This window comes from Coenobita brevimanus, chromosome 57, assembly GCF_032717465.1.
Source record: "Coenobita brevimanus isolate Jiangsu-jjx chromosome 57, ASM3271746v2, whole genome shotgun sequence".
Taxonomy (NCBI): domain Eukaryota; kingdom Metazoa; phylum Arthropoda; class Malacostraca; order Decapoda; family Coenobitidae; genus Coenobita; species Coenobita brevimanus.
The window spans coordinates 30,177,686-30,203,352 of record NC_137010.1 but is presented as its reverse complement, the minus strand read 5'-3'; the positions used below and the strand labels follow the sequence as shown (position 1 = coordinate 30,203,352).

Genomic DNA, 25,667 nt, shown 5'->3' with positions numbered 1-25,667 from the left:
CACACTTATTTGGACCCAAAATCACACAATATTGGACTTCACACATGATTAGTATCACTGCTCTACTCACGGCACTGCTCGAACACAGTTATGATGCACTACGATGCACTACGATAGCAACTTACATAACATTGGTGGTGCAACACGATGCGTGGTGGGCGAGCGTACGGGAGATCCTCACTCTGAGATGGCCGGTGCAAGAAGAATGATATGGGTAAGCACGGGGTGAGCGATGGCTGTGGGGCCTGCATGAGCATTTCTGCGGATCCTGGGAGGCGGGCGGGCTCAGCTTGCCACGGGAACGGATGTGATTCAAAATTTCAGCCTGTTGTCTGTGGGTGCGACATCGTAGGGACTGTCGTTAGACTGGGGCTTGCCCATCAGGAATTGAGGCGTGGTGGTATTTGTACCCTCATTGCAAAGCCGGGGTATCACGTCTAGAGGTATTGTATATTGGGGTATTCTATCTATCTATTGCCAGACGCCATAATCCTGTACGGGGTGGCCATTTGACTCTGAGTTATTTGTTTTACAGGGAGGGACACTAACCCTCCACCAACCCGCTTGACATGTAGGGAGCACGTATGGTTTGGTTATATGGTTACCACCCAGCATTTTAAATGGTTTCTTGGCTTACAGGAAACCATTTGGCTTGTCACTCAATGTAAAGCCACCTGTAATGGAAAGAAAAACAATAAATAGTGTCAGGAAAGATGGCAGAAATAGGGAGAGAGAAGGGCAGGCACAGAAAAAGAATGATAAAGGCTAAGGAAGATATACTGTATATATATATAAATATATAAATATATATATACATATATATATATATATATATATATATATATATATATATATGTATGTATGTATATATACTGTATTTTTTTATATATACAGTATAGTAAAACCTCACTGTAACGGACTAATTGGGGCCCAAGCCATTCCAATAAAAGCGACATCCGGACATCCCCTAGCGAACCCAGACTTTTTCCAATGTATCAGACATTAGTCTGGATCGCACTAATGGTTTTTAAACTGTTTTCGCTATCATTGCGGTCCTGCACTGTATTATACATTCACTACAGTAATCAGATGGTATAATATATATAATAATAATCTACTGTACACTGATAAACATGTCTCTTATTTACCTTATTGTGGTGAACATGGCTGAAGTAGCCAGGCAGTCCAGACTGCTTCTGGCTTTGTCGGACTTTTTCCGATATATAAGAATTTAGTTCGGTAGCTCCTCAGTTTCGATAAAAGTGAATTCTGGTCTACTGAAGTCCATTACATCGAGATTTTACTGTATGCTTTGCACCCTCACACAATGGGAGTTTATGGGCAGCAGAAACCCTCACATTCTATGATTTCGCATTGTGTAAACCAAAGAACTTATGAGAAAAATGGTATGTGGTGAACAGCCCACCCAGGGTTTGGTTTGTGGGTCCCCTTCCAGCCTAATCTACCCTGCTAATACTGTACTTTTTCTAATAGTACTTCTAGTTGGACCACAGGATGTGAGGTACAACACCAAGCTGCTTAAAGGATATCAAGAAATTTAATCTTCCTTATAGATGTATAGACCTGTGGAATAGCCTGGACGAAGAGATCGTCCAGTCTAAAAACTTAAACGAGTTTAAAGCTAAATTTGACCTACTGAGAAGCAGAGATAGGACCCCACAAGCATAACTGATTTCCTGTATATAATAATTAGGTAAATACTGTCTATCTATCTATCGCCAGACGCCTCAATCCCATTTGGGGTGGCCACGTCGCCCTGTCCCCCGCCATTTCACTGCCCCGCTCCCAACTCACACCCCCCTCTCTCATATACCTCTCCACCTCATCCCTCCATCTCATCCTCGGCCTCCCCCTCCCTCTTCCCCCCTCCACCTCACTCACATACACTCTCTTCGTCAGTCTTTCACCCTCCATCCTCTCCACATAGGTAAATACTGTACATGTTTTCGCAGCAATGTGGAGGAGAAGTGTCTGTTTACCCAGGAAGGTCGGTAGATGGCATGCAGATAGCTGGCCAACCGCCCGCCATTTTGAATCTGGCTTGTTGCCAGCCACCTGCCTTCGTGCGACTGACTCACATTGTCCAGCCCGACACTCATAGTAATGACAGGAAGTTCATTTTTGCCTTGGAATCACACAGCCGATTTGCATGTTGGGAAGTTCGATTCGCAGATTCCGCATTCGATAAAAATAAGCATTTTCTGGTTGACCTCGAATTGTAGGTGATTCGCACTGTGTGAGTTTGCATTGTGTGGGGATGTACTATATACAGTATATATATATATATATATACAGTATATATATATATATAGAAGTGATGTAGCCCTTGGCCTGTATATCTGTTCATATTCATCCATTTATATCTTTTGTCGGTTCGTATGCACTTTCAACTTCTTACCTTTCATTCTTACACATTGATACACTGTATCATGATAAACTATATCCAACCAATATCTACCTGACCTTGCACATGTCCTCCCACCCTGTGACTCATATATAAGAGAATTGTGTACAGTCCAGTAAGTCCTCAAAGTTGCCATTATTGAAGTTGTTTTTTTGTTATTTAGTTCACAGCAGGTTTAAAAAAAAGTTCTTATTAACCCCTTCAGTGACATGTTTTTCATTTTATTCTTTTTATCTCTTCAGCTTCAGCAACATTTTTCAAAGTAGAAGAATTAGATAATTGAAAAGGCTAAAGTTAAAGTTCTCTTGGCACCTAAATTTGCAGTACATGTACTAAGCTGAATTGAAAATGTGATATTTTGGATTATGTCCCTGATATATGCAGTAATGAGGATTTTATTGTATTGATAAATCATATGCAAAACCAAACAGGTAAGGAAGAGGCATTTTGGAACTCCGAAACCTGCAACATTATGGTCAAAAGTCATGATTCCATTTACTACCTCCCTCTCCCCTCCCCCCTTCTGCCAACTGTGGTTCTAGGGTGGAGCACGAGATAGTTAGCGACACTAGCGAGGAATCACATGAGGAGGAACCGTCTAGGTAAAGAATCAAGGATCCATGATCATTTCAGTCCCTCATAGCCAGTCAGCAGCTTTGTCTTGAGCATGAGGACATTTGTGGTTTAGGTTATTTTTGTGGGTGCACAGTACAGTCTGTTCAACCTAAAATTTGTATTTGTCTCAAGATTTAACACAACAGTGAAATTTAACATGACAATAACACTTAAATATAAATTGCCGCAGTGATTAGGTTTTTGTTGTTGGGTGACCCCAGTACCGACCACTTGTGGTTTTGTATCTGGCAGTCTCATTCCTCCCACAGCTTAGTTTTAGAGACCCCTTAATAAACATAAAAACTCTGGTGAGCCATTGTTAGCATTGGCCCCCTGTTATTTATATGGTGGGTTTGTTGTTGTTGTTGTGGCCTTAGGCTCATCTGAATATGAACTCAGTGTAATACAAGCTAAAGTTACCTTTCTCCTGTAGTCCATCATCCTTCTTTTAAGGAAAAGAGAAGGAGTTCATGGATGTTTTTATAAAAAGACAGTGGAGCTGTCTGATTAGATCAGTGCCACTGTCTGAAGGGATCCCTCTCATTCTGGTTTAAAGCACAGGAATCCCCTTGTAATGTTTGGGATCGACTGGCCACGCAAATCACAATGAGTTATTGCAGCAAGACTACAGTAGCGGAAGTTGTTATGTTTACAATAGGGTCTGTGCACAGCAGGAGGGATGGTGGTAGGTGGGAGTGTCCAGCATCCACTTAGTCGATATAGCACTGCTTACTTCTTCTTTCTTGTCTCATTCTTTTTCTGTGTCTGCCTTCCTCTCTTCCTTGTTCTCACATCCCTCCTTTCACTGCTTATTACCGTTCTTTCCACTTCAAGTATCTTTACACTGAGTGAAAAGCCTAATGGTTTCCTGTAGCACGAGAAATGATGAACAACACTGGGTGGTCACCATATAGTGAGATAACAGGGTGATGTGGAACCTACTGTGGTGCCCCAGTTAACTGGGTGGAGATTCAGATGCGGCATCCACCCTGGAACTAAACTTCCACACTATTCCCTGTGCCCTGTTGTGATGAGGCACTGTCATCTACAGTACATGGGAACATTGGTTCACTGCATGGGACAGCTGCAGGGGTGGTTGCATGCCTGTGGTTGATGGGTCTCAGAAAGACTGGGGTAGCACAACAACAACAACAACAGGAGGGAAAATAAAGCTAAAATCTATCTATCTATCTGTTGTCAGACGCCATAATCCCATAAGGGGTGGCCATTTGACTTTGAGTTATTTGTTTTACGGGGAGGGGCACTAACCCTCCGCCAACCCACTTGCTGACACGTAGGGAGTATGTATGGTTTGGTTATATGGTTACCACCCAGTGTTGTAAATGGTTTCTTGGCATACAGGAAACCATTTGGCTTGTCAGTCAATGTAAAGCCACCTGTAAAGGAAAGAAAAGCAATAAGAAGTGACAGGAAAGATGGGAGAAATAGGTAGAGAGGAGGGGAGGCACAGAAAAAAAATGAGGCACACTCAATAGTAAGGGCACAAGTGCCACCACACCCAAATCTGAGTTGCCAGCACTGCATTTTTTCTCAGGGTTTCATCTATCCAACAGTAGGTAGTATATGCCCTTCTGATTATTTTTCTTATGGTCTAGTGAGCCCTGATACACCCGCGATTTTTCAGCTGTATTGACCCTACTACAGCTCTGCTAGAACGCGCCGGAGTAAGGGCACAAGCACCATTTTCCCTTTAAACCAGGAGTACTTTGGTGTGTGTGGGCGGCCGTGCTTCCTTCTCACACTCATGTCTCTCCCACACACGATGCTGGTGGATCTCAGCAACCAATTAAAATTCGCTTTGACTGAGCTAGCGTTGTTATTGGGTGATTGATGCCACCATCCAGTATAAATGCAATCAAAACGCCAGTCACATCCCCGCGCCTTTTTTTTACAGAACATTTTGAATGCTTCATTATTTTTGTTGATTTTACGAGTGTTTCTGTTGTGTTGTTGTACTGTGGTAGCCATGGGTGATAATAGTGATAACAGTGAGCACCAGGAGGCTGTTGTTAATGAAAATGAGTCTGGTGTTAATAAGAATATTGAGTGTATTCTGGGACCTTCCCATGGCCACAAACGCAAACCAAAGCCAGACATGTGGAAAGCCAATGTGGTGAAAAAACTTCGTAATGAAGGTAAGGCTTACACCAGCTATATGACAAAGAAACTGGTAGAGGCACGAAAGATAGGACCTCCATGTGCTGATGATTGTTTCAGTAAAGTGACCAGGAAGCGGAGAATACTCGGCAGGGTTGGTGAGTACTACATTAGTGTTACACTCCCCTTCCTTCTGATCTTCAGTCTATGTCTGTCTGTCTGTCTCTCATTCACACTCTCTCTCTCTTCCTTTTTTATGCATGCATGCCACCCTATTATGCCTATTCTAATCTTTTTATTATTATGACATTGCGGTATTATTCTGAGCATTGTTGAAAGATTTTTTTTTTTTTTTTTTCATTATTATTTACCATTATTGTATGAATGATTATCATGTGTATGCTACTATTATGGCATTATTCAAACATCTATTCTGATGTATTGTAATGTCAATGGTTAGGAGATGGGGGGAAAAAAAAAATCAGCAGTAAAAGAGATATGATTTTGCAAATTATCAGAGCCACATTTCCTGACGTTTTATGCTGCAGCAAAGGCATAAAGCATAATAATGAAATAATTTTGGGATATGTATTAGAGGGATAAATTTTCTTTTAATTGGTGCAAAGTAGATTGAATTCGAATGGTTGGCTTGGAAGATCTTGCGGTTTCAAAACTTTAAATGCGTTTTTCTCGTTTTTTAAAAAATGGCGCCTGTGCCGTTACTACAGTGTGTGCCTCAAATGATAAAGGCAAAAGAAGAAGTAGGCAGCACTACATCAAGTGAGTGGATGATAGTCACCACAACCTACCACAAGAACTAAAATCCCTTATCTTCTTATGTTCTTGAAGAGATTCATAAGGAGACCCTTTATTTAGATGCTTCTTCTCATGTGAGAATGGGAAGTTGGTTGAAAATGATGATGATGGTAATACAGCCAGTTCTAGTTATTTCATGTCAGACATAATTAATCCAGTTATTTCCCCACAAGTGATCTAAACACAAGTGCTCCAACAAAATCCTATGAGCCTGAATGCACTGCTTTCTTAAAGCTGATCATTAGAGTTCGTATGGCATGATGAAAGGATTGATTTTATTCTTGACTTGGGTTGTGCAGGATATTGCAAACTTATTGCATGTCATCTGGATATTTCATGTTTATATCATTATGGCTTGTGCAGATTGTTTGGTGAAATATTTTGATTTGTATTCTCCCTGGCTTAGCACCTCTTCCATCTGTATGATTCTGCATATATCATACCAACATTCTCTTGTTCGTATCTGAAGCAAATGATCAATATGAAGATTAATAGGTCATGCAAGAGAATGTTGATGTGTAATATTCAAAATTCATTACTAAGGAAGAAGTTCTGGGGACCCTTGTTAGGCCACCCCTTACAGATCTTATTAGCTGATAATTATTAAGGCACTGCAGTGATAGTAGCCATACAGTAGTCATTTTCCTCAGATTTGTCTTCCCCTGAAAATTGGTTATGAGCCATTTATGGCAGTCAGTTTAGGCATGCTGAAGACATTAATTCTGAGGCATACAGCAACTGGTATTTTATTTCATTTCAGCTTTTGCCCTGTATCATATTGCTCATCATTCTGGATTTATCAATAAGTGCTGCTGGTGTGTCCAGCAAATTTTCTTGATTCCATTATTAATACATGGTGTACTGTATATGATATTTTTTCTCAGGCTTATAGTTTAATTTTTATGGTATTGCCTGTCCGTGTTAAATTACTGTAGTTTTGTCTTTGAATGTTTGATCTTTTTGACAAAGCTTGTGTAAAGTGAAGATTGTTAGATTTTCTTCAGTCATGGTATTGCTTAATGTTTTAGCTAGGGAGCTCATATGAAATGACCTGATGGGAAAAATTTCCACCAGATCTTAGCTTTATAGTTTTTCATTCCAGTCATCATATCATTTATTTACTTTCAGCCATAGCTCTGAAATTAGCTCTGCTGTATTGTAATTCTCACCTCCATGTAACCCTTATATCATTAGTGAGAGGTGAGTGAATAATTCTCACTCTATCCACATCCTACCCATTCCTGCTTCCACTTATTGTTTCGTATGGTTTCCTTTTCCTTCAAGTTTCCTTTGGGTTCCTTTTCCTTCAACTCTTCCTCTTGACCACTGTGCTACAGGATGTCTCTTGTAAGTTGAATTATATCACCTGGCAGTAGCCAGATTGAATTGTAAAGTAATGATATTAACATTGTTTCTCATGTTAAGGCTCCAGCATGCTTGCATATGTCAGCCTTGGTCACCTAATGGCAGCTCTCTGAGTTGTTCATTTAACATTTTATTTGGGATATCTCTCCTAAGTTGCAGAAAATTGTCTGGCAGTGGCCTGGATGAATTGGTGTTGCAGGGCTTAAGCTTTGTCTCCCCTAACACTTTTCCAACTAGGCTAAGCTTTCCCCTCCTTTCCTCCCCTCTCCTTCCTTCCTCTCCTTGCTTTGATTGTCTCCTCTGTATGTCTCTCTCCTGCCCCGCAGAACTCTATAGTATGAGGAAACGTAATGTCAGCAGGGAACATGGTTTGAATTTATAACTAGACTGGATCCCTGCCCTTTTATTCGCATAAATAGGTGATTGACCAATTAATTTATAGTAGAGCCAAAATGATCACAGGATTTCAATACTGTATGTATATTTATTTAATACTTTTGCTGCCATATTTCAGTAAGGCTAAACATTTGATTTTCTTCGCCTGCAAAATTCTAGCGGTCAGAGGCTTCAGAACTATCTCCAGTAACTCTTTTTCAGATACAAATGCACTTTTAAATTTTGTTTAGGTTAATCCTGGACGAGTTTGGTTGGTTAACAGAAATTTCAGTAGTCAAAGGGTTAAACACCACATATCTTCTCAACTTGATATTGCAAAACTAGGACCTTAATTTTTTTTTTTTTAAACAGATTGCGTTACTTTCTGTTTCAGAGATTTATCTTCTGCATTGTGATATTGTTGCCTCCTCTCCCTTTCTTCAGTTTTCCCTGTGGTTTGTGCTGGACAGTACAGTATGGTTCCGTCTTTTTTTCCAATGGCAGTAATGGCTTATTTTAATCCCTTCTCTAGCTAACTAAAATATGAACAAGAAGCCTCGGACCAGGATTGACCTAAAGTTAATGGCTAAGGACCGAACATAGGACTTGGTATGGGTAGCTACATGGAATGAAAGGGATACAAATGAGGTGAAAGAAAGAGAGATTGTCTAGGTGTTTGAGGGTGCAAAAGTGGATGTATGTGGATTAACTGAAACTAAATGGGGAGGTGAGAGTGTGAGAGAATGGGAGTATGGATGGGGTATATTTTTCGTGAGTAGGTGGGAATGAGAGGGCAAAAGAAAGAGTGTGTATTGTTGTGAGTAACAGATGGAAGGAGAATATAAGAGAGTATGGATCAGTTGGCTCTAGGTTTGTGTGGGTAAGAGTGGAAGTTGGACTACAAATGTGGGCGATTGTGTGCGTGTATGCGCCAACACAAGATCGTGCAAGTAGTGTGAGAGAAGAGTTCTGGACAAATATGGAAGTGTGCTTGGAGAAGTTTGAAAGGAATGAGAGAGTGTTTTTGATTGGAGATATGAATGGAAAAGTAGGGAATGTGAAGGTGGATGGAGTAGTTGGTGAGAGGGGTGTGCCTGCAGAGATGGATGAGAATGACAGTACTTTAATGAACATTTGTGCCGGGAGGGGGTTGGTGATAGCTGATACCCTCTCCAGACACAAAATGATCCATAGGTATATGTGGCGAGTGATGAGAAGGATGGATGGTGAACTGAATGAATGGAAGGCAATGCTTGATTATGTGTGTGTGGATGACAGGATGAGAAGGTGTGTAATGGATGCAACATTATATAGACGTTCGGGGAGTGGACTTTCGGACCACCACTTGGTGGTGGTCAAAATCGAAGTCCAAACAAAATGGAGAACTAGGAGAAGGAAAGGACAGGAGAAAGTAGTTTTTACAAGGATGGTAGAAAAGTCACAAGAGGATGGAAAAAAGGCGGAATATAAGAGGGACGTGGACGAGCAATTGGGTAAATACAGATTGGAGCAGATGGGGGATGTGGAAGGTGTGTGCAAGATATTCACAGAAGAAATCTGTTCAGCATGTGATGTGGTGTGTGGGGTGAAGAGAAGACGAAAGGGGATGTAGGGCACAGCATGGTGGACTGAAGAGGTGAAAGAGGCTGTGGCACAAAAGAAGAAAGCATATATTGAGTGGATGAGAAACGGGCGTCGAAGAAGTTGAGAGACGGAAGAGAAAGTTATATGTAGAGAGGAAGAGAGAGGTGAAAAGATTAGTAAGAGAGAGTAAGAAGAGAGTGGATGAGGAATTTGGAAGGAATTTGAGTGTAAAAGTGGAGGGAATGTAAGAAAATATTCTGGAAGGAGGTAAAGAGAGTTAGACAAGGTGCCAGAGAAATTAGCTGGGGAGTGAAAGATAAAAATGATAGATTACTAGTGGAGAAGGGAGAAAAAGTGAGCAGATGGAGAGTACACTTTAATGAATTGTTGAACATAGAGAATGAAAGTAATGCAAATATAAGTGGCTGGGGAATAGCTGGGAGAAGGAGGGATGTGAGAAGAAAGGAAGAAATCAGTAGGATGGAAGTTGTGAAAGCAATGAAGAAAGTTAAAATGGGGAAAGCCTCAGGAATTGATGAGTGTGTGGTGAAATGCTGAAGCATGGGGGAGAGATAGTAATAGAATAGATGTGGAGGATGTGCAGATTGGCCTGGGAGGAAGGTAGAGTCCCGGAGGATTGGAAGTCAGGTATGATTATTTCCCTGTACAAAGAATAAGGGGAAAAAGAAGTGTGTGGTAATCATAGGGGCATTTGCCTTCTTAGTGTTATAGGAAAAGTATAAGATAGGATACTTATTGACAGAGTTAGGGAAATAACAGAGGAATTAGTTGGAGAAGAACAGGGAGGTTTTTGGAAGGAAAGAGGTTGTGTAGATCAGATATTCATTCTTAGATCTTTTGTGGAAAAGTTTCTAGAGAAGGGAAAGAAGTTGTATGTAGCCTTCATGGATTTGGAGAGAGCATATGACAGGGTGGATAGACAAGGATTGTGGAAAGTATTAAGAATATATGGAGTAGATGGGAAATTGTTGAAGTCCCTGAAGAGTATGTATGAGGGTGCAAAGGCTGCAGTGTGTGTGGATAGTGAACTGAGTGAATTTTTCTGTTTGAAGGTTGGATTGAAACAAGGATGTGTTATGTCTCCATGGTTATTCAATCTGTACATGGATGGGGTTATAAAAGAGATACAAGGTAGGGCAGTGGATGTTGGAGCAACCCTAATGAGAGAGGGTAATGTTTGGAAACTCTCTGTACTGTTGTTTGCAGATGATACTGTATAGTTAAGTGAAGACAAAGGGGAGCTGCAGGGCTTGGTGGATGAGTTTGGGAGAGTGTGTAAGAAACGGAATCTACAGTAAAAGAGAATGTGGGGTAGAGTAAAGTGATAGTCTTTGAGAGAGGTGAAGTCAGTGAATGTACGGTGAGATTGGATGGTGAGGAAATGGAGAATGTGAGTGCGTTTAAGTACTTGGGTAGTGTGATGAGTAAGGATGGAAGTTTAGAGGGTGAAGTACTTGAAAGGGTGCAGCAGGGAAGAAAGGTTGCTGGTTCCTTGAAAGCAGTGATAAGAAACAGGGAAGTGAGCATGGAAGTGAAAAAGCTACTAGAATCTTGGACCTTGTTGTAGGGACGGAAGTCAAGAGTGAGATCAGTGAAAATGAGTTATTTGAGAGGAGCATGTGGAGTCACATAGAGAGGCAGACTGACAAATGAGGAAGTGAAGGAGTGTTGTGGTGTGGATGTGGATGTGATAGGAAGCATTAGGAGAAACACATTAAGGTGGTTTGGCCATGTGGAGAGGATGGAGAGTGAGAGACTGATGAGGAGAGTGTATGTGAGTGAGGTGGAGGGTGGGAGAGGGAGGGGGAGGCCAAGGATGATGAGATGGAGGAATGGAGTGGAGAGGTATTTGAGAGAGGGGGGTGTGAGCTGGGAGCATGACAGTGAAATGGTGGGGAACAGAGCGACATGGAGGTGATTTGTTAGTGGTCACCCCTTACATGATTAAAGCGTCTGGCCCTTTAATATGATGTCTTTGTTTTTTTTTTTTTTTTTTTTCCACCAGACTTTAAATTCATCTCTGGAGAGACTTTTCAAGCATGAGGGTTAACTGTAGCCCTCATTTAACCCAATTAGTACTGTGGCACTTTCAGAAGCTGAGTAGATTTGTCTGGAAATAACAGTAATAAAATATAAGAATACATCATTGGATTGAAAGGTTTAATAGTGTCTCAGTGTTTCATCTTAGTGTTTAATAGCAGTGGTAGTTTAGCATGATGTGAATTACTTCAAGGTGTTGTTACTTGTATTATCCTTTGGTAAAGCTGAATGGTGTTTAGATGCTGAAACTGTTTTCTCTAATATGTGATTCATTGCTTTTACATTCTATTTTTATTTAGTATCTGTGCAGTCATATCTCCTTTTTTCTTACCAAATATCCTAGTACAGTATATGAGGCCTTTTGAATCAGAAAGGTGATGCAGCCAGCTGTTAGTTTCGAAATATTTGAAGTTTAAAGTTTGTTGTCTTTCCTTTTTATTGTTATTTATATTTATGTATTTTTTCTTAATAAACATTTGATACCAGAGCATGCAAAGTATTGTCTACGAGAATGTTCAGCATTCAGTGGGCCTTCAGGTGATGTGCCTAATTGTTAGTGTTAGACTGCTGACCTGTAGAAAACTGCTTAAAACTACACTATAAAAACATTGGAAAACCATTTGGATGGCAAAATTGCTTCTGGTCATTCAGTCATATTGCCTCTGGTCTATTTGCCAAAATCACGCTTTTTCTGCAGTACCTCGAATACTGACAACCACCCCCATGGGTCAGTTAAAATTTGGTCTTCTAAACATTCATTCCATTGAAAATAAGATGGACTGCTATATTTACTGCCATAGAATGTACACCTTTTTCCTAAGAAAATTTTGCATCAAAATTGCACATAATTCCACAAAGGCCATAGTTTGAGGTAGGCCTATGGGCTGAGGTGACTGGTACAGTACCAAGGCTAGCAACAGTCAGAAGCTAATCACTCTGTATTTCAGTAATGCAGACTTATATGATTGTGCATTATCATAAATACATCTTAGATAAACAGTAAACTAAGCATTCTGTGGATTATATATGCACATACACATGGAGCATGAAGTGATTGTACCATGACAAACACATTGGTAGATTGTAAGTAAAGGTCAGCTGATCGCCTGCTGTAGTCTGTTTGATTGACCTGTGCACCTGAGATGTATGGGGCAAGTAGGGTGTAGTTTGTTTTGCAGATGCTGATTGACTGCTGATGATGTCATTGAAGTAAATATATTCACATATTGTAGTGCAACATGTGGATGTAGGTGTACACTATGGGTGGGTATTGTAGTGCAAGATGTGGATGTAGGTGTACATTGTGGGTGGCTATAATGCAACATGCGGACGTGGGTGTACGCCATGGGTGGATAATTTGCATCAAACATCATTCATCATTTATAAAACTTAATAATCAAGTTTAATTTTCTTTGATAACAGTAAACTGTAAAGCTAATTTTGACCTCTTCAGCTTCGGAAATTATTCCATATTTAATCTGGGTGCTTGTACTGAAGGCAATTAAAACATACAATTATATGTGTTAAAGTAATAAGAGGTGTAGATTTAAATTATTGGCAGCCAGTCAGCAGCCGCAATTCAAACACACCTCACTCTTCCCATACATCTCAACTGCACTGGTCAATCAAACAGGGTTTTGCAAATGCAAAGCAACAGTGAAAGATTTATATGTTTGTGTATTTACACTTTGAATTAATCATTTAATGTGAAGTTATTTCTGTCATAACATACTGGTGGCTGTTGGATATGAATAATAAATAAATTACATTGAGTACATTTTTTTTACGAAATATGGTACAGGTGTACCCCGATATCCAGTGGGTATGCATAACAGTGACAGTTATTGGATATCAAATCTACCTAATTTTGAAGCAGTTTTTCCCATGAGTTTCTTAAGAAATAGAGAAGATGCATTCTAGCCCCCACCCAACATTCATGGCTGTGAAAAGTAATCTACCTACAAAAAATGTTAAGTAAAATTGGTAATGTTTGTACTGTACTAAAAACAATGAGTGTCTAAAGGATTTATCAATCCTAAAAGTACCAGCCTTGTGTGTTAGTACAATAAACACTTTACCCAGTCATGTGTTAAACTCAGAGTACCCCTGCATATCAGTCCTGTGTATGCAGGGCTATGTTTTTCCATTGTAAAACCTTATATTGACAGACCATGACTTTAGCAGTCTGTCTTTTCTCCCTCTCTGTGTTTTTCTCCCACTTTTCCTCTTCCTCTTTTTCTCCTTTCCTCTTTTCTTTCCTTCTCCTGCTACTTCTATCTCTCTTACTCATTTTTGAGTCACGTCCAAAGGTTATAAAAGAAAATTCAGTAAAAGAGGAAGTACACAAATAACTTGCATCCCTTCCCCTCTTATTACTTGCCAAGATAATGCTTACACAAGCCCACACAGGTGATTTTGGCCTTTGTGACTCTTGTAAGGACTACCTAGTCTCTCTCTCTCTCTCTCTCTCTCTCTCTCTCTCTCTCTCTCTCTCTCTCTCTCTCTCTCTCTCTCTCTTTTTTTTTTTTCTCTCTCTCTCTCTCCCCAGCTGTGAAGGTGCAAGTGTATGTAAATGTGAGTCCAATTAATATATATATATATATATATATATATATATATATATATATATATATATATATATATATATATATATATATATATATATATATATATATATATATATATATATATATATGTATATATATGTATATATATATATATATATATATATATATATATATATATATATATATATAATATATATATATATATATATATATGTATATATATGTATATATATATATATATATATATATATATATATATATATGTATATATATATATATATATATATATATATATAATATAATATATATATATATATATATATATATATGTATATATATATATATATATATATATATATATATATATATATATATATATATATATATATATATATATATATATATATATATATATATATATATATATATATATATATATATATATATATATATATGTATATATCTATATATATACATATATATATATATACATATATATATCTATGTATACATATGTATATATCTATATATATACATATATATATATATCTATATATATACATATATATATATATATATATATATATATATATATATATATATATACATGTATATATATACATGTATATATATATATATATATATATATATATATATATATATATATATATATATACACAGTAAAATCTCAAATTTAGATGGGGATATTTACCAAAAAACCGCATCGAAATTGAAAACATCAAAATTTAAACTGAACTTCTTATGGGAAAAATTAGTTTGGGTCCGGGGCCTCCGAACCTAACTACCTAAAATCATGACTTTTTGCCCACACCCCCTGTAAACTTTATGAACTATAATTGTGGTTAAGTAACTGTGGTTCTGCATTGTATTGCCATACTGTCAGCAAGTGTATACTTGGTGTATTTCTGCCCTTCCCTGTATTGCCATTTCTCCTTTGCCTTCAAAGATTTAGAGGTGCCAGGCTGCTCTCGTACATTACCACTGCTACCCAAAGAACCACTCTTGCTTGCCATTTTGAAACAGGTAAGTTGCAATGAAAATACAAAGAAAATACATACAACTAAATTGCAGTGAAATGCATGTCCACATATGGTTAGGCTCATACTTTTTCTTATACTTTTCCTTCACTTCTAGCATTTTACAGTAGTTCCATCAAAAATATTATCTTTGTTGGTTTTGGTTGGAGTCTGGCCCTGAGAGTTTCGAAATTCGCAAATTTGCATTGAAAAGTAAAGTAGGCAGACCACTCTAAAATGCATCGAAATTTGATTAATCAAATTCTAAACTGTCGACATTTGAGATTTTACTGTATGTGTATATATATATATATATATATATACATATATATATATATATATATATATATATATATATATATATATATATATATATATATATATATATATATATATATATATATATATATATATATATATATATATATATATATATATATATATATATATATATATATATATATATATATATATATATATATATATATATATATATATATATATATATATATATATAATATATATATATATATATATATATATATATATATATATATATACTATATACACACACACACACATATCTATCTGTCTATTGCCAGACGCCTCAATCTCGTTTGGGGTGGCCACAAACAAATCGCCTCCACGTCGCCCTGTCCCCTGCCATTTCACTGCCTTGCTCCCAACTCACACCCCCCTGTCTCATATACCTCTCCACCCCATCCCTCCATCTCATCCTCGGCCTCCCCCTCCCTCTCCCCCCCTCCACCTCACTCACATACACTCTCTTCATCAGTCTTTCACCCTCCATCCTCTCCACATGGCCAAACCACCTCAGTGTATTCCTCCTAATGCTTCCTATCACATCCACATCCATACCACAACGCTCCCAAATGTCCTCATTTGTCAGCCTGTCTCTCCATGTGACTCCACAGGCATCCCTTAACCCGCGCCGTCCCGAGGACGTACTTCCACGTCCTCACGTTTTGTCACAGCTAATCCCGAGGACGTACTTCAATGTCCTGCAATTGCAAGGTTCATAATTTCCACAATTTTCAATTTTCGCGAGTCATTTTTGGTACGTATACATGGGACACCTTCCTCAACAAGATGCCAGGCAGAGACAATGCCTTACCCAGCATGACCTCCTCCCCCCCCTGCATGCCCTTTTCTCAGCAATTCACCTGTTATCAGTGACCTGGCCAGCATAGCCATGTCATGCCACGGTACGAAATTCAGGGCCAGAGTGATTCCCCAATCAATGACAATGTGGAGGACAAACTTTACATAGCATTAGAGGAAGAAACGGTTAGAAATGATGATCAGGTAATGTGGCAAAAAAAGGTCAGGTGTTAGTGAGTGAAACAGTGCTTATAATGCCTATATTACTGCTTGAAAACCAATATACTCTTGTACTACATATAAATTCGTAACAGTAAATAAATAAATACCGTTTATGAGTGGTGTGAAATAGTTATCCTCCCATAGAACTCGTTTTCTTTGGTGCCAGCCTGATAGAAAACCCAGTAAGGTAAGGAGGCTCTCCTACCTGTAATGAGTATTTTAAACCTCAGGTGAGCGATTTCTCTATGAATTTTCGATGTTTCTCACCAAAAGCGAAAGTTTTAGCAAAAAAAAAAAAAAGGTCGAAAAATGGTCAGGATTGGGGGGTACCAGTGGTCAAAAAGTGGTCGGGACGGGGCGGGTTAAATAACTCATTTCCACTGCTCTCACTCTTGACTTGTGCCCTTCCAACAACGTCCAAGCTTCACTTCTATACGTTAGAGTTGGTATCACAATACTGTCATGTAGTAACTTTTTCACTTCCATGCTCACTTCCCTGTTTCTTATCACTGCTTTCAAGGATCCAGCAACCTTTCTTCACTGCTATACCCTTTCAAGAACTTCACCCTCCAAACCTCCATCCTTACTCATCACATTACCCAAGTACTTAAACGTATTCACATTTTCCAATTCCTCACCATCCAGCCTCGCTGTACATTCACTGACTTCACCTCTCTCAAAGACCATCACTTTACTCTTCCCTACATTCACCTTTAGATTCCGTTTCTTACACACACTCCCAAACTCATCCACCAAGCCTTGCAGCTCTCCTTAGTCTTTACTCAGCAACACAGTATCATCTGCAAACAACAGTCCAGGGAGTTTCCAAACACTATCCTCTCTCATCAGGGCCACTCCAACATCCACTACTCTACCTTGTACTTCTTTTATTACCCCATCCATGTACAGATTGAACAACCATGGAGACATGACACATCCCTGTTTCAACCCAACCTTCAAAGAGAAAAATTCACTCAGTTCACCATCCACACACACTGCAGCCTTAGCACCATCATACATACTCTTCACAGCATTCAACAACTTCCCATCTACTCCATATATTCTTAATACTTCCCACAATCCTTGTCTATCCACCCTGTCATATGCTTTCTCCAAATCCATGAAAGCCGCATACAACTTCTTTCGCTTCTCTGGAAACATTTCCACTAAAGATCCAAGAATGAATATCTGATCTACACAACCTCTTCCCTTCCTAAAGCCTCCCTGTTCTTCTCCAACTAATTCCTCAGTTATTTCCCTAACTTTGTCAATAAATATCCTACCATACAATTTTCCTATTATACTAAGAAGGCAAATGCCCCTATGATTACCACACACTTTCACTATTTATACTCTATATATATATATATATATATATATATATATATATATATATATATATACATACATATACATATATACACAGTATCCTCGCATCCAACACGGTAATATTGCCATGCATGGGTCCCGTGTTGGACCAAAAACGTGTTGGACAAACAATAGAGCTTATGGGGAAAAATGAATTATGTCAGCAACCCTAGGAAAAATCACCCTAAATACCTACCATATACCTATACATATATTGGTACTATTGTAATTATAATAAATGGTACTGTGCTATGAATGATAACTAACCTTTTAGGATAGTGTTGGTGGGCTTGCTGGGAATGGAAGGTGGTATCCAAGGCTGTAGGTAGTCCTACTGGGTCCCTGGAGGATGGCTGCTGGTGTCACTAGCGGGTAATGGCTGCTGCTCCTCCTCAACCTCCCTCATAAATCCTTCGAAATCACACTTAGAATCACTATCTTCGACCACAGCCATGGAAGGTCCTGCTTCTGCCTGTCCTAGCACTCAGTAAGCCTTCACTGCTGCCAGGATCTTGTCTTGGTTTTTTATTATGGTCCTCACGTTGGCTTCATTCATGTCGTAGGCCTTGGCAATGTCAACTTTCCTCTCCCCTTTCTTCTTCCTCTCGACGCTTTCTAGCTTGGTGGCCTGAGGGAGGTGCTGATGCTTCTTGGGGTTCTCAGAAGGCTTCCTAGGCATCGTGAGCAGAGTAAAATGTAGTAACAAGGGCAAAAAATGTAGCAAGAAAAAAGCACCTTCCAATGCGAATTATGCGACTGAGTGGCACTGTGGCGGGAGAAATTTAAACAAAACATCACGTGACAGCAGAAGCGTTTTTAATTGGGCGGCATCACGATCACGTCACGATAGCGGGCGGGGAAGGCTACTTGATCAGAAGTTTTCATTGGCTGTCATCATCATGGGAATGTCCAGTATGACCGTGTTGGACCAGGGGTGATCGTGCTAGAGGCGAACTCTGCGGATTTCGCCCACTTCTCGGAGCTCTGTGCGTGTTATGCTAACACACTCGTGTTGCAGTAATTAAATCATATTAAATAATACTAATTATTTGCTCTCCGTGCTGGACTAACGCGTGTTGGACGTGAGGGTACTGTGTATATATATATATATATTTTTAAATCATAGTTTTCCTAATGATTAGGATTATATTGCATATTGCAATGTGTGTTTTGATGTCCAAGAACCGCCAAAAGACCGCAGAACACTGTTAAAATTAGGAGGGGTACTGTAAAGTCATAAGAATAAGTATCGGTATCCAAGGAATGTTCGATGCTAAACGAATGTTAGCTGGGCTATGTGGGTGGGTCCTTGCTGTTTGCCCCTCCCCTATCGTGTTGCCATATCACAATCCCATTACATATACAAGAGTTGGAATAATGAGCAAGAATGAGCCATATGGCGGGGAAATATATAGGACGTGTTTGTGTTACCCTGAGCGCCCTCCCAGGGATTAATAATGAAACTCGGCAGGTTTATTATTTTCCTACTATTCAACACTTATTATCTATAGAATACAAAAAATAAATTATTTTGGAGGGTATTAAATCTATAGGCATTGACTTTTTTTTTTTTTTTTTAATGATAGTCTAGCAGGGGCACATGAGTTCATTTATTTGCTTTAGATGGGTGGTTAAATGCTTCAGATGGATGTTTCAGATGTCTAGAGGCTGTTTTGGATGCAAGGGGTGGGTATACAAAATGTTAAAGTAATGAAACTAAACATGTATTATTATTTTCCTTTCTACTCAACATTTATTATATGTAGAAAGCAACACATATCATTATTACACTGAAATTTACTAACTTGGCTTGTATCGGCTGAAGTACTATCATAGGTCTGGCATGGGTGCACATACTCACTGCCTGTCTGCATGTGTGTTGCAGATGTCAGACTATTTGGTTATATTTTAAATTAATGAATTCGGTGCCGGATAATAAAATGTATTGTCTCTATGCACAGAGGCCAAATGATCTATCTATCTATCGCCAGACGCCTCAATCCCGTTTGGGGTGGCCACAAACAAATCGTCTCCACGTCGTCTGTCTCCCGCCATTTCACTGCCCTGCTCCCAACTCACACCCCCCCTCTCTCATATATCTCTCCACCCCATCCCTCCATCCCATCCTTGGCCTCCCCCTCCCTCTTCCCCCCTCCACCTCACTCACATACACTCTCTTCATCAGTCTTTCACCCTCCATCCTCTCCACATGGCCAAACCACCTCAGTGTGTTCCTCATAACACTTCCTATCACATCCACACCACAACGCTCCTTTATATCCTCATTCGTCAGCCTGTCTCTCCATGTGACTCCACAGGCTCCTCTTAAATAACTCATTTCCACTGCTCTCACTCTTGACTTGTGTCCTTCCAACAATGTCCAAGCTTCACTTCCATACGTTAGAGTTGGTATCACAATACAGTATATATATAGATAGATAGATAGACAGATAGATAGATAGATAGATAGATATGCACAGCACACCTCCTAATTCTGGCAGTGTTCAGCAGTCTTTTGGCTCTTTTTGGACATCAAAACACACATTGGAATGTGCAATAAATCCTAAGCACTAAGAAAACAGTGCATAAACAACAAACAAACAAGAAAACCCTACCAATATGCACAGTACCCCTCTCAATTTTGACAGTGTTCTGCAGTCTTTCGGCTGTTTTTTGACATCAAAACACACATTGCATTATGGAGTATAATCCTAAACACTAAGAAAATACTTCATTGGAAAAAAAAAAAAAACTGCACAGTACCCCTCCTAAGTTTGGCAGTGTTCTGCAGTCTTTCATCTATTTTTAGACATCCAGACACACATTGCATAATGCAGTATAATCCTAAACACAAAGAAAGCACTGCATAAACAACAGCAAAAACAAAAAACTACCATGAAGAGAGAAACCTATACTGTACACAGGAAAAATCATCTGATAAATTACCAATATGCTGGGAATCGAACCAGGGACTCTCAGGTGAGAGCCAGGTGTAGTGTAGTGGTATGCTGCCTGGCTCTCACCTGAGAGTCCCTGGTTCGATTCCCAGCATATTGGTAATTTATCAGAAAAAAACTACCAGTATGTACAGTATCCCTCCTAATTGTGGGTCCCCCTGTTTCCCTGCTGCTCGTTGTCGTCACGGCGTGGCTTTGGAGACGTTGATTGGTACCTGATGTGTAGGGGAGCTATAGTAGGGTACCTTGATGAACTCCAAAGTGTGTGGGAGTTTGGTTCCTAGGTGGATGTATCATTCATGTCTCCACTCTGCTCTGCTCTCTTCCCTCTCTTTGGGTCCCTATTGCTGCCTCAACTAATTTTGCAAGGCTCTTTTCTTGTACGATTGCTTCTTCTTTCCCTTTCCCCTATCCTGTCTATTCTGTCTTTGGCATTAAATAGTGTGGAAATTCCCACATTCATCAAAATTCTCATCAATGACCTCGAGTAAGTTGCAATAGGAAGGATAAGGGTATGCCTTTGGGCTAGTGATCTGGCTAATTGTAGGGATCATGGTAGTTTGGCACCACCCCAGTGTATGGACCTTGGCAGAGGTAGACCTCTGCAGGGGCAGAACTGCTGCTAAGCAACAGCTTTCAGATCCGGGGTGCTGTTGCATGGCGGTAGGACTCTCGGCTAATAGGCCGTGGCCCATCATTGTTCTGGGAGACTTAGTTCTCCTGCATGGTGTTGCTATCCCTTCTAGGGTAGGGTAGGGAGTGCCTACTTGGAGCTTGATCTCTTCTTGAGTCATTAGCTAGGCCTCTAGACTTCATGTTCCACCCAAATAATCTTTTCTTGTTCAACAGTCACGATGAGCATTTTCCTTTCCAAGTAAAATTATGGATATGATTTCAGGTTCTCCCTCCCCAGTTCTGCCGATTTTCTTTTTACCCCAACAATGCCCCCTTCTTCTCTTCGTGGTGCTTCTCTGACTCATTCCACTGTTCCCTTGCCTGTTTCTTCTTGCCCATCTGCACCAACTCCTGTCTCACAGTCCCTTCCATGTACCATTCCATTTACCTGTTCTTCATCCATAGTAACCTTTGCACCTTATCTACCTCTGCGCCTTCCTCTGTCTATCCATCCTGTTTCTTCAGCTTCCTTATTCTGTCCTTATACTGCTTCCTGACTCCCTACTTCTACTTTGACCACCTCCCTTTTTGGACACCAGAAGTGTTCTCAGTATTTTAGTATTACTTCCCAGATAGATGATCTGTTCCTTCATCTTTCCCTGCCACGGCAGATTGGTTCTGAAGTAACATTCTCTGTAAGACCGAACGGCTCTCGCCTTCTCAGAGTCCAGAATGTTGCACAAGCAGAGAAGGTCAGAACATCAGTGAACTTGTCAGGGAATGCAGTCCCTGTTTTTCCAGATATTCAGTTGAATTCCTCGACTGGTACTGTCTTACATCTCTTTTGGGAGTAGACCTTTCTCTGAATGTGCTGAGGATGTAAAACTCATCCTCTCTGAACAGCATCACCAAATGCTGTCCGTACAGTGTTACATAATCCCTCCCAAAGGATGTCGCCAACAACCAACAAACATCACCAAGATAGTTTTTGAGTCTCGTGACCTTCCCTCCTTCATCATTATTGGAGGTACAGTAAACCCTCACTTTATCGGGGGGTTATGTTCCAAAGGCACCCGCGATAAGCAAAAATCCGCAATGTTATCGACGCTACCCCTAAAATGCCTATTTATTGTCTCTATTAATAAGAAAAACCAGTACGGGTACTCACTGATGATGAATAAGATGAATTGAAGATGATGATGATCATGAAGTTCAGTACAAGGTGTATATTAGTTGTGCAGCTCTTGAGAGGGCGCCTATGACGATTTTTCTGCGGGCGATGAGCGAAACGTAAGTATAAAGTAACAGTACTGTACAGTACTGTACTGTACTGCTTGCCCTAAAATGCCTATTTACTACTACTAATAAGAGAAAACAGTAAGGATACTCACCGATGCAGAACGAGTTGAATTGGAGATGTACATTACTGTATATCTTCAGTTCAACTCGTTCTGCATCGGTGAGTATAGAGACTGTAGCGAGCGAAACGTAAGTATAAAGTTACTGTATTGCTTGCTAACTAATAAGGACATGAAATATCACTGAAATTAAGAAATAACAAAGAAAGTGAATTGTACAGTACTGTACGGGTACTCACCGATGATAAGTTTGATTGATGATTATGAAGTAGCTGTGCAGTAAGATGCTGATGATGATGATGATGTACAGCACAGTGAAGCAGAGCATTTACAGCTCTTCAGAGGGCGCTTCAGGTGATGCAGATGCTTCAGGTGATGCAGGTGCTGCTGGAGGTGTAGATGGAGTCTTTTTCAGTGGCTTGAGGAACATGGTGATGGGGAGTTGTTGCCTTTGTTTCTTCATGGTATTGAGGAGATTTCTGTACAACAGAATGGCTTTGTCAATCGCATTGGAGAACTGCACAGCACGAACCATGTATGGATCCCATTTCTGAGCCATCAACTGCAGGTCGTTTGCAGCTCTTACCATGTCAGACAGGCGTTCTAATGTTAGACCCTCCTCCTCCTCCTCCTCCTCTCGTGCTGGATCTGTCGGCTCCTCGCCCTCCCCTTCGCTGGCTGACTTGGTTAACTCTGCCAAATCCTCATCTGTCAGGGTCTCGGAGTGTGCGTCAATGGGGTCATTGACTTCCTGGGGCATGATGTCAGCAAAACCTTCACCACCGAGGATCTTCGCCAGCTTGACAGAGTTGTTCACTGCAGAGTGGTGAATTTCGTCGGGGGAGAAGCCTTTGGAGTCGTTCACACACTCGGGCCACAATTTTTTCCAGCAAGCATTGAGGGTTTTTTTCTTCATGTCTTGAAGCGCCTTCTGGATGATGAAGAGACACGTCCCAATGTTGAAGCTGTGCCAATAACTTTACACAGTGAAGTCGTCGTCCCTGTCCATTGCATCCACCAGGTGTTGAAGAGATCCTTTGGTGTAGAATGCCTTGAAAGCACGATCACTCCTTGGTCCATAGGCTGGATGAGAGAGGTGGTGTTAGGAGGCAAAAATTCAATCTGCACTCCCACGTAGTGCAAATCAACAGGGTGGCCACCAGCATTGTCCAACAACAGCATCACCTTGAACTCTAGTCACTTGTCGCTGAGGTATTGCTTGGCCTGAGGGATGAAGCACTGATGAAACCAGTTGGAAGTCAGGAGCTTCGTAATCCATGCCTTGGGGTGGCTCATCCAGTGGACTGGCAGCACGTTCTTGTTTTTGTTCTTGAGAGCCCTGGGGTTTGCTGCCTTGTAGATGAGGCCTGGTTTCATCATGAAGCCAGCAGCATTGCCACAGAAGATAAGAGTGACTTGGTCCTTCTGTGCTTTAAAGCCAGGTGCTTTGGCTTCCTCCTGCATGATGAATGTCCTGGACGGCATCTTCTTCCAGTACAAGCCAGTCTCATCCATATTGAAGACCTGTTCGGGCTTGTAACCCCGTTCCTCTATGATCTGCTGGAATGTTTCCTGGTACTTTTCCGCAGCTTCACTGTCCGCCGATGCAGCTTCCCCGTGCAAAGTCACACTCCTGATTTGGAACCGCTTCTGGAACCGGTCAAACCACCCTTTGCTGACGTGAAATTCCTCAGGCTCTGGTGCTGTAGATGTTCCTGGTTGCGGCTCTTCGTCGTCGTGTCTCCTTCGGCACCCTCTGCTGTGAACTGGTTGTACAACTTCCTGGCCTTCTCTCGTATGATGTTGCTGTCCAGTGGGATGTTTTTCTTCCAGCAGTCAGTTATCCACAATGCCAGGGCCGATTCCATCCTTACGATGTGTTTGTTCCTGCCTGTAGACACCCTCTTCGCATTCTGGCAAAATCTTGCTGAAACAGTGCTCCTCATTGCGTCCTCGTTCTTCTTTATGTACCATACCGTACTTTCGTTGATGCCGTAATGGCGTCCGACTGCGGCATAGCTTCTCCCTTCCCGCAGCATGTCGAGTTCAGCCTTCTCCTGCAGCGTCATAACCTTCCTCCTCTTGACTTCCTTGGCACCAGAAGGCTTACAAGATGCAGGGCGTTTGGGTGGCATTGCAGGGACTTCAGAAAACCAGGATAAAGCGGCATAAACAAATGGTGAAAGGCTGAAGTGGGCACGGCGATGTAGCTGAGACAGGAACACGGGGTAAACTGGGAGGTGCGGTATGGTGGTGCGGTGCAGTCCGGCTCCTTTCTTTGAGGATGGCGCGTCAGCAGCAGCCAATCAGTGGCAAGTAAAAATGTAAAGCGTGTTTGAATTGGCTACTGGTAAGGCTCCAGCCAATTGTGTGCCACCTACCAATGAGTCTGGGTATTTCCTCACCCCACGCCACGATTTCGCTTGTATTTTATCAAATATATTAGCCGATTTTTAATTATTATTTTAATTAATACAGCTATTAATATTTTAGAATAAATAAAGATGTAAAATACCATAAACATATCCATTTCAGAATACAGTACTGAAAATAAAGATATAAAATATGTACTGTGCCCTAAAAATAGCCGTAGTAGGCTTTGCGGAAACAGCGATGAGGCGGGGTTTCCCGCAACGTAAAAATACTTAGGTTCCAATGAAAATCCCGCGATAAAGTGAACCGGCAATATCTGAACCGCATTATAGCGGGGGTTTACTGTACAGCCCTTTCTGTCAAGGAATACATTCCTCCTCCTCATCAGTGCACTTTCTGCTGGCAATTTGGACACCTTGCAAAATACTGCCAGTCTGCAGTTATTTGCCTCAACTGCTCACAAACTGGACACCCAGCATCCACCTGCATGTCTACCTTCCAGTCCTGCCACTACTGTGGGGAGCAACATACAGCCTCTTGCAGGAAATATCCCACCTACATTTTTAAGCAGAAGTGTGTCACATCAGGTGGAAAATGAGACTTACCCTCAGTGAAGCTCGTCGTCAGGCATATCACTTGGGGCGCCCCCCTGGCATCTCCTATGCCCATGTAACAAGACCCACTCTTGT

General features: G+C 40.6%; 1 protein-coding gene across 1 annotated transcript in view; it reads left to right on the top strand.

The window, feature by feature from the left end:
• The window catches only part of l(2)gl (LLGL domain-containing protein l(2)gl), a 443,338-nt gene that overhangs the window by 203,752 nt on the left and 213,919 nt on the right, over positions 1–25,667 (top strand). The window contains 1 exon segment of the mRNA XM_080274241.1: positions 2,968–3,027. Coding sequence (XP_080130367.1) covers positions 2,968–3,027 — 60 coding nt within the window.